General features: G+C 45.2%; 1 protein-coding gene across 2 annotated transcripts in view; it reads right to left on the bottom strand.

Annotated features, from left to right (window-relative positions):
- Window positions 1-9,987, bottom strand: part of LOC121297004 (kelch-like protein 3) — a 17,934-nt gene extending 7,947 nt beyond the window's left edge. Inside the window, exons 1-7 of one of the 2 annotated variants that reach the window (XM_041223005.1) lie at window positions 7,882-9,987; window positions 7,437-7,839; window positions 5,034-5,156; window positions 4,701-4,807; window positions 4,014-4,135; window positions 1,457-1,619; window positions 907-1,016 (exon numbers count right to left, since the gene is read on the bottom strand). In XM_041223005.1, coding sequence (XP_041078939.1) covers window positions 907-1,016; window positions 1,457-1,619; window positions 4,014-4,135; window positions 4,701-4,807; window positions 5,034-5,156; window positions 7,437-7,507 — 696 coding nt within the window. In that variant the 5' untranslated portion in view covers window positions 7,508-7,839; window positions 7,882-9,987. Of the gene's footprint in view, window positions 1-906; window positions 1,017-1,456; window positions 1,620-4,013; window positions 4,136-4,700; window positions 4,808-5,033; window positions 5,157-7,436 lie in introns of both variants that reach the window. The other variant, XM_041223006.1, reaches the window with a different exon arrangement.
- Between the last annotated feature and the right edge of the window lie 535 nt (window positions 9,988-10,522).

Below are 10,522 nucleotides of genomic sequence, written 5' to 3'. Positions count from 1 at the left end.
AGTAGTGCACCACCAACAAGTTTGCAAACTCTGACTAGCACCTTGTAAAGAAAGCTCTTATTAAAGCTATTATTGAACAGCGTGGGTGCTGAAGTATCAGGCTTGGATCCCAGCCTAGCTCCTGACTCAATGTGACCTTGTCATTCATCTCTCAAGGCAGGTGCACAGCGCTCCTGCATACATACTAATACAGGAGCTGTTTCTGGAGGAGGAGGAGCAGGGGCAGCATGGCACAGTATTCTCATGCACACAAGTTTACAAAAACTAGAAAGCAACAGCTGCAGATCCCAGACAAGACTGTCATTCTCCCCCCACCAGACCTCATCTCAATTCACTGTGCTCTCCAGGAAGGGATCCTTGCTGACACACAACGTGTGGATAAAAACACACAAACAAATCGGGGGGGGGGGGGGAAGACGTTGGACAAGTGCATGGAGGCTAGCTGCCAGCCATTTATACCATTCAGGAAAGAGTTAAATGTTGGCCTTTCAGAGCTCATTTCAGCTGCAAATCAAACGGGAAGCAGCCACCACTCCCTGCAACCACCACAGCACAGCGGATCACAGAGCCCACAGATGACCTTCACTCTGAGGCAGAGGCGGGGTGCTGGGACTCAGGGGTGAACCGTGCACGGACCTGCTCCACATCACTGGAGTCAAGGGCAATCTTACTGTAACTGCGTCAGGAAAACTGTTTTGCATTCAGCAACCTCGTCTGTGTTCTAAGGAAACACACTGGCCTGTATTTTCCACTGTGGGCAAACAGCAGTCAAACTGCCCATTTCTTGTTATGTTTGGAACCACAACTATGAAAATTCATAACCGCAGACATCTATGGCCCCAGAAAACTCAATTACTGACATGGTCCCATTGCGGCACTAGAGCCTGTACCTGCCCAGTCTCTTACCTTTTCCTCAGACGAGACAGTGAGCTTGTCGCTGGAGATCAGGCTGCACACCTGCTGCAGGCTCAGGCTCAGGTATTCCTCTCCCAGCATCACCTCTGGAAAGTGCTGTTCTGTTCAACATAACAACCTCGTCAGACACAGGGGCACAGCGCAGTGCCGGGGCAAACGCACACAGTGCACTGTATCTGCAGCCTGGCCATGTACAACTGTTCAATGCAGGGATGGAAATAAAACTCTCATTGCATAGCAGTTTGATCCATTCCTGGTTTTACTCAGAGTTTAATAACACACACCTGTGCTTGTTGGTGACACACTGGCTAATCAAGCTTGTAAGTAAAACCTGGAATAGGTAAAACTGCTTTGCAATAGGAGTCTTATTCCCATCCCTGATCATTAGCGTTTCAAAACCACGTAAAGCAATGTGGCTCTGCTGGGTTCAAGTTTCTGAATACCTTAAACACTGCTAGTCACTGTATTGCATACCACTGCTAGTCACTGTATTCCCAATACTGTGAGGAGCCGGGTCATTGTGGATGCTCAGGTGGCTCACCTGTGTAGGCGTTGGCCTGGCTCTGCAGCTCCGTGCAGGTGTGCAGGTCTGCAAAGGCGCGGATCCCCAGGCAGTTTGTGGGGTGCAGCTGGGACTGCAGGAACTCACAGCACACCTGCCTCACATCCATGAGCTGCAGCAGACTGGCAGCAGGGAGCAGCACCTGGGAGGCGAGAGGGGGAGTGAGTGAGAGAGAGAGCGAGCTACCCCAGTGTATTCTCACTGGGGGTCTGGAACACAGGCACACTGCTTTAATGGTTACAGCACATACTCAACTGTGACACAAACAGTGTGCTTCACTGGTTACTCCACATTCCTGTTCAAACCAAAACAGGCTCAAAACTACCCAGGAACAATATATCTTTCACATGGATACTCTCAGAAAAAAAGATTGTCAGCAGCACCAAACTGCCCAGAGTCCCTTTCCTACCGGCTTCAACAAGATTGTCTTTAGTTTTGTGACAGTTTTTAGAAAAGAAAGGGCTTCATTATTCCAAACATTAAGCATGTGCTGATTAAGCAGCCTGTTGCTAATTATTAACAATATCCTGATTTTTAAGTACTGTAATTACAGTTACAACACAAAAAAAAATCTAATAGCAACTTGCTAACATGTTGTTTCTGCTTGCTATAAATCACTAACAGGTCACGGGGTTGAACTGCAAGCCTGTCAAAGTGTAACCCTGATGTAAGACACATTAGCACAAAAAAACCATCAAGGCTCAAGAACGAAGCTGTTTGCCCTGACGCAGGGGCAGGAGCACTCGTTAACACAGCTATTATTAAAACAAAACATTCCTCAGACCTCCTCTACTGTGTGTTAACAACTGAGCCACCTATCCAAGGCCATAAAAAGCACGAGAACACAACCAACTGAACCGAGACAGCATTGACACTCCAGGCAAGATCTCCTCTGTAGGTTACACGTATTCATTCAAACTCTCTGATTGTGATTTCAAGGTCAGCGCTCCCATTCTACATAGTTCAAGAGCAGCCCATTGGAAACGCCAGCTCCCCGCTCCGAGTAGAGTTAACCAGGGGCCAGGACTCAAACCCATTACCTTCACATGTAACTGCACACTGAGTCACTGCCTCTCACTGCCAGCTCCCCGCTCCGAGCAGAGTTAACCAGGGGCCAGGCCTCAAACCCATTACCTTCACATGTAACTGCACACTGAGCCACTGCCTCTCACTGCCAGCTCTCCGCTCCGAGCAAAGTTAACCAGGGCCAGGACTCAAACCCACTACCTTCACAGGTAACTGCACACTGAGTCACTGCCTCTCACTGCCAGCTCCCTGCGCCAGAGCAGAGTTAACCAGGGGCCAGGACTCAAACCCATTACCTTCACAGGTAACTGCACACTGAGTCACTGCCTCTCACTGCCAGCTCCCCGCTCCGAGCAGAGTTAACCAGGGCCAAGACTCACACAAGAGAAACCAGCAGAATGTGCAACTCTGGAAATAAAACTACAACTCCTGCCTAAACCCCAAAGCCTGCTGAGAGAGTAATACTCTACTAATAGTATATTACTGACTAACTGGGTAGGATTTTTTTGTTTTTAAGAAACAGTAACACAAAGATTTGTTAATCCCTTTGGTATTTTGCACTCGGACTACAAAACAGACTGAAGTTAACCAGCAGCTCCCTCTCCCTTTCCCCTCTCCGTCTCCCTCAAGTCGCTAGCGCCAGGCTCCTCGATGTCCCAGCCGGCTGGCGTTGAGTATACATGTTTTTCATCAAAACAAACTTGTCAAAAACACAAAGAGGATATCCCCCTGCACAGACCTGGCTTCCTGTTGCAACAACAAGAGGAAATGTCCTGCCTGTTAATGGGGCGGCAGTCAATGCTCAAGAGGGCAATCAGGCTCCCAAGAACCTGACTGGGAGGAGAGGGGGGATTCAAAGCTATAGTCCCTCAATAGCTTTGCAGTGCAATACAATCTGCGCACTACACTGTATTACACACACACATGGATGACTTCCTTTCTTTTTCTTCTGGTTACTCTGTCACTCAGCAAACTCAGCAGACAGGCTACTCCTGAAATCCAGCTGCTGCGTTATATTAGCTGCAGGGACAGTCAACTGCTTTTTAAAGGTGATCAACAAAACATGCTGTGAGTGAACAGTGCAAAAGCTACTCACACAGTAAGAAGTCCAATCTAAAAATGAAACCTAAAGTAGTGTTTTAACTTGAACTTTTTGAACTGCACTACTTTACACATGTGCAGGTCACTGTTTGCAGCAACACTCACATGTGTAGAAGACTCAGTTTGTCCAGCTTCTGTCAGCATGCATGTTATTATAGCATGACCCGGACTGAAGACCAGTTCAGACCAGAGGGGTCCAGATTGGCAGGGGGGCACAAGGTCAGGAGTCTGCAATGTTTTATAGGCATCGCTAACACTGTTTAACACCTGCATGGAGGTTCAAATGGATCACTTGAGTAATCGAGTGCACAGTTGGAACTCCAGGACTGTGACTGTGCACCCCAGGCCTGCTGCTGTCACGCTGCACTCTCTATGGAGTGTTAAGATGTTCGGAGCGGTGCTCAGTTACCTGGACGTTCTCCTCAGTGACCTCGATCTCGGCAGTGTAGACGTAGTCCACCAGCTTGGTCAGGGTCTGCCCGTCCACATCCTTAATCTCCACCCTCTTCGCTTTGCTCTCGCTCATGTCCCCTGTGTGCACGCACACACACACACACACACACACTTCATTAAGACTTTATAATTGGACCCCCTTTACAATGGTTATTTCTGGTGTAATTTTACATTTTCAAAATAGGATACTCTGGTAAAACAGCTGCATCCCGGGGTCAAGGAACTATGCCAGAACCCAGCTGCTTCACAGGGCTGTCTGTCAGCCTGCAGCCTAATACTTACAAAACATCTCTGCATGCAAAAAGTGTACAGTTTAAATTAAAAAAAGAAAAGCTGTTCCCACCATTTCCATGGCAACACCACTGCGTTGGCACCACTGGGCTGGGTGTCTGTGCGGCTTGTGCACAAACACTGGAGAAGATACCAGCTTGCCAAACACACACACAGTGAGATAACAAGATAACAAGAACCATTTACCCCATCACAATTCCCCCTGGCTGCTGTGTTGCCAGTTCGACTCGTGTGAACAGCTTGCGAGGTCTGTGCTTGTTAAACAGCCCGATAAGTGCAAGGCTCCAGCGCAGCTATAAACTCTCTAAGAAGCCTGTTTCACCGAGCAGGATCAGTACCCTGCTGGCTGTACCTGTGAACATGGCGTAGAAGTAGGGGCTGCAGGCAGCCAGCACGATGCGATGAGCCCAGATCTCAACATCCTCCGCCACCAGCGTCACATCACACAGCATCTTCTTACTGCAGAGACAAGGCTTCAGTTACTTCAGCACCTCAACGTTCAAACTTAAGGATCAATGGAAGCACACTGTACACTTGCTTGCTGCTATGTAAACACTGTAATATGCAGGTCACAGACAGGCTAACACCTGTCTGTGACCTGCATATTATTACAGCTCGGCCTCATTTCACAGGCTTTGATATATATAAAGAATTTGATTGGCTGATTGACTGAAACGTCTGTCACCTCCTCAGCTCGTTCATCACCCGGAAGGCTTTCTTGGTATGGGAGTGATTGACAGCGACGCTCCCAGGCTCCTGCCCGTCCTCCTTGGCATCCAGGGGTGGCTGGGGGCTGGACTTTCGACTCCTGGGTGAAGGAGTGGACAGGAAGGTCATCACTATAGCGCACAGGAGTGCAGCACTAGCCTGTACAATCAGTAGTACTGCCAGTTAGTTTAGCTGGAAATGAAAAGCACAGTTTTTTACAGTACATATCCAGTTCCAAACCAGTGTCTCCTGCCCAAACTAGCACATAATTAAAACATGATTTAAATGCTTACCAGCATCCAATTAGCTACATGCGTGAGAGAAGAAAGAGGAAAGATGCAATGTGTGAAAAAGAAGAGGAGAGAGGACGAGAACGGGAAGGGGGAGAGATGGGATAGGTGCACATCTCCGCTATCTGCCAAATGCCCTCCTTTATTTTAGAAACACGTTCATGGTACAACCGATCTTGCCACAAACAACCCGACACAGATTTGCCACATTTGTGATACAACTTTTCAAGTCAAGTATTAGGCAGCAAGGTGACATTACACTGATGAAGGCATTAGACGGAACACTCTTACTGTAAGTGACTTAGTTTCTTGTGCGTTCTACCTAGCAAACTACAAATGAGGGTCCAGATTTTACACAGCATTATTATCTAAATACATGTACACATTGACACCAGCAAAGACCTTCGATGCTTTGTCTCTTCACACCACTATTTGATGTATTTATTTTTTTTAACAGGTCTGTGCTAAAAATACACCCATATCAGCACATGGATGGGAATAAGACTCCTGTTGGATAGCAGTTTCAGCTATTCCAGGTGTTACTGTGAGCTTGATTAGCCCCAGGGTATAGGTAACAAGCTCAGGTATTAAACTCATAGTGAAACCAGGAATAGCTCAGACTGCAAACCAATGGGAGTCTTCCTTCTACTCTTTTTAGCATGCAGCCTCCTAACATGTGATCTTGAGAGGGTAGAAAGTGACTCTGCAGAATGAGAAGTTCACTTTCATTTCCCCTTGCATCATGTGGCTTGTTTAACTGTGCGGGCGGTCCGGCACAGAGTCACGTGGGCTTTCTTTTCTAAGTTTACAATGAAGTGAGTTGCATGAATGCGCGCATGCCCTGCAAGTACGGTGCATCTACAGTACAGTGAAACCCTTGTTTACGCAATGGAAAAAATAACACAACCCTGGGTGTACCTGGACTGCACGCATACTGCATGTGCATTTTGTAAATGTACATTTTATTCAGAAATGTATGCCCACCAGAGAGGCATACCGATAAAATTATAGGTAGACAAACGTCGGGTTATTAATAACCCAAACACACACGTTCTCTTGCCACGGTTATGAAGTGCTGTGTGCTTGGGCTTGGATCCCCAGCAGCGCAATGTGCAGCTGAGGAACATGTGCTCCTGTGTTTCACATATTCAATCAAGCCACAGGGATAGTAACAGGGCTCCTATTGCAGAGCATTTTCACCCATGCCTGGTTTTACTGAAAGCTTGATTAGACACACTGTGAGTAGGTAACAAGCTCAGGTGTGTCTTATTAAACTCACAGTAAAACCAGGAATGGATCAAACTGCTATGCAATGGGAGTCTTATCCCTGATGTACTAACTATGTTCAGTTTGTATCCTGCTAAATACTGACAATATGGCGGATATTGTATTGAAACTTTTAAAGAGCAAGTCGTGGATAATATTTAGGAGGTCCTTACTTGACCGTTACTCTAAGAGGTATTATTTATTAAACAGAAATGACAGAATGCAATACAGTAAGCTGTATGTAGTACAGTAGGCCATCACAAGCTTGTTGTGCAATCAGCTGCCTTAACCGTTTCTTTAAGAAAGTGTCCACTGTAATTTAGTTTTCATAAAATATAATAATATAAAAAAAAAAAAAAAAAAACTATGACTAGCCCATACGATGCACACACACATACACACACACACACACACACCGTCAGTTGTACACACGAAAACATAAGAGAGGCAATTTCATCCGGAGGGTGTGTGAACAACCAAGGACTGCAATGACACTGTTAATTCACCTCATTTCCACTTTGTAGGTTATTTTTCTTATTTGCTGTCAATGCCTTTCAGTAACAGCGACTAGTATATTACAACAGCCAGGCAGGGCTGCATTTTTGCACCTGCCAGTGTCGCCTCAGCGTGAAGAATTAATTCAGTTGGCATGATTTTGCCAAAAGCAAATACAAAAAAACAAGAACGGAATCTACGCGATGCAGTAGAGGACTGGAAATAATGAACGGCTTGCTACTCGCATCTGTCACCCTGCTTAGCTCAATGAATTGGTTAGTAACACGCGTGTCTAAACCTGCGGGAGGGGGGGTTGGATATGTCCGTACTCACGCTTCTTCATCGCCCATGGTTCCGTTTCTAGCACAGAAGATCCACACCCGCTCCGGCAGTGTTCCATGTACCCCAGGCTGTCTCCCTCACGGTTTCATTAATATTAATAATACGGGTTGAGCCTCAGTAGCAGCCTTGGAAATCAGCGCTGTTGTGATTGCAACCTCATACACGCTCTTTTCTCTCTCTCTCTCTCTCTCTCTCTCTCTCTCTCTCTCTCTCTCTCTCTCTCTCTCTCTCTCTCTCTCTATTGCACTAGCACACGACAGACTGTGTTAACAAAATATCTCTCTTTACATTGCACTAGCACAGAACAGACTGTGCTAACAAAATCTCTCTCTCTCTCTCTCTACATTGCACTAGCACAGAACAGACTGTGCTAACAAAATCTCTCTCTCTCTCTACATTGCACTAGCACACGACAGACTGTGTTAACAAAACCTCTCTCTCTCTCTACATTGCACTAGCACAGAACAGACTGTGCTAACAAAATCTCTCTCTCTCTCTCTCTCTCTCTACATTGCACTAGCACAGAACAGACTGTGCTAACAAAATCTCTCTCTCTCTCTCTCTCTCTACATTGCACTAGCACAGAACAGACTGTGCTAACAAAATCTCTCTCTCTCTCTCTCTCTCTCTCTCTCTACATTGCACTAGCACAGAACAGACTGTGCTAACAAAATCTCTCTATCTTTATATTGCACTAGCACACGACAGACTGTGTTAACAGAATCTCTCTTTCTGACATCCCTTTTTTTTTCCCAGGTCTCCCTGCTCCACAGCCCACCGCCCTCTTTTTTTTTCTCCAGTAATTTTGTTGCTGAGATTTAAAAAAAAATAAAAAATTAAAAGCAGCCCCTTTCTCAGCAGATTGCAAGCAAGGCGTGTTCCGGTTTGTGACGCTACAATTTAAAACTGGTATTGATGCGAAGCTCGACTGCGGCGCCCCTGTTCCCCATTCTCGCCAGTAATACTGCTCTACGATACCGTGGCTTTCAAAAGGGCCAGAACGCCACTATGAAATGTATTGCATTATACTACAGCAATCGCAAAAAAAAAAAAAAAACACTCAGTTGGAAAATGTCGTGCTCTCGCAGCGGTGCAGTCTGCAAAACATACGTGAATAATCTGGTGCACGATCGATATCTTCCCAAATCCAGTCAAACGTTCCTACGACATTGTGGAAAGCAAATAGTTCTGGACTGGCTTCATGTTCAGGCAAGAAACGCTTCTCTCCACAGAAGCTGCAGTGACAGGCACAGTGAAAAGCAGACGCAGGGCAATACATATAGATAGGGCAGCCCAGAAAACTTCCCTTTAGATGCAGTGGAGCATCGCAAGAGGCGAGGACGATACACAGGCTGGAAAAGCATTTGTTTAAAGCGTATCGAAATTACTTACTTTTTAACTATCTTACTGTTTTAGCTTAAATCGCGGGTTACATGATTACGAGGCCGACAGCAAGATTAATTTGCGCACAGCTTTAAACCCCAACACGTTGTGTTTTTCTGTTTACGGCTAGTGGCGTATTGATAAAACAGCGGTTAAATTGCTAATAAATCATTCATTCTGGTGCATACTTGAAGTGAACATAAGCTTTGTTATAGTAACTGAGCCACGACAACCTTGCAGCCTCGGTGCCCATGCCAGTGCATGGGTTTGCATGTGCCGCGGTGACTCTCTTAGTAAGTAGACTTCGGCGCAGACAAAGAAACTGTGAAGGACTCTGTCCATTAGAGGGCTCAGTTCAGTTATTTGCGATTAATTTTGTTCTGGGGGCAGATCGGCCCCGCAGGCAAAATAACACATCTCCAATCTGATTGGTTTACTATGGAAAGGAGGCGGGATTTTGTTGCAAAGACATTTTTCCAAATGATTGGTTCACATTTGGAGGCGGGATTATTTTTGACTTGGCTGTTGAAAGAAGTCACTGATTTGGATGGAGTTGTTCATTTACATTATATCAACTTACAAACGCTTCGATTTAGAAAGCTTTGTAAGAGGTGTTCCTTAAAAAAAACAGCTTTCAATACCGTCTATCCACCCTCCCTCACTAGAGTAAAACAGCTTTCAATACCGTCTATCCACCCTCCCTCACTAGAGTAAAACAGCTTTCAATACCGTCTATCCACCCTCCCTCACTAGAGTAAAACAGCTTTCAGTACCGTCTATCCACCCTCCCTCACTAGAGTAAAACAGCTTTCAGTACCGTCTATCCACCCTCCCTCACTAGAGTAAAACAGCTTTCAGTACCGTCTATCCACCCTCCCTCACTAGAGTAAAACAGCTTTCAGTACCGTCTATCCACCCTCCCTCACTAGAGTAAAACAGCTTTCAATACCGTCTATCCACCCTCCCTCACTAGAGTAAAACAGCTTTCAATACCGTCTATCCACCCTCCCTCACTAGAGTAAAACAGCTTTCAATACCGTGTTCTTAGTTTTACAGTGCCCTTGCATTTTGTATGACATTCACTAGCCTGTCCTCTGGAACTGAAGAGCAGCTGGTCACACCGACTTGTATCAAAAGCATCCGAACAAAGACTCAGGAACGAATTGTAACTCAGTAAAATAAAATGTTTTCCAAATCCGAACAGGAGAAATGTAAACGATAAGGAAGAAAATAACGGGCTGCTCAGATCTGTTTCTGATCGCCCACACCTGCTAAAAATATATGTTCAAACACGTTTCTGAATCCTTTGCTAAGTTACCTCGGTTAGTTTTCAATAGACAGGCTGCTGATGTTCCGCTACCAATGCAAAACACATTGCAAACTGACTAGTTAAAGCTCGTGTTTCATTGGCACAAGACTTCACGCACCAATATATACAACTATAAAAAATAAAACCATGTGCCTCAGATACAACTTAAAATATCCTAATCAGTTTAATTATGGGGTCAATTTTTATGAGTAAAGTAAAATATGATATTAATACAACTGCGTTTTATTGATCATATTAGACAAAACAAATATGACATCTAAAGTGTTTTCATTCGTGCATAATTTTACTTTAACTTTGTAACACGGTAAAAAAAAAAAAAAAAAAAAAAAAAGCCTATTACTGTTAAATTTATTACTATTA

Source organism: Polyodon spathula, chromosome 22 (genome assembly GCF_017654505.1).
Source record: "Polyodon spathula isolate WHYD16114869_AA chromosome 22, ASM1765450v1, whole genome shotgun sequence".
In the NCBI taxonomy this organism is placed as follows: Eukaryota; Metazoa; Chordata; class Actinopteri; order Acipenseriformes; family Polyodontidae; genus Polyodon; species Polyodon spathula.
Note: the sequence above shows the minus strand (reverse complement) of the source record. Positions and strands in the feature narration are given on the sequence as shown.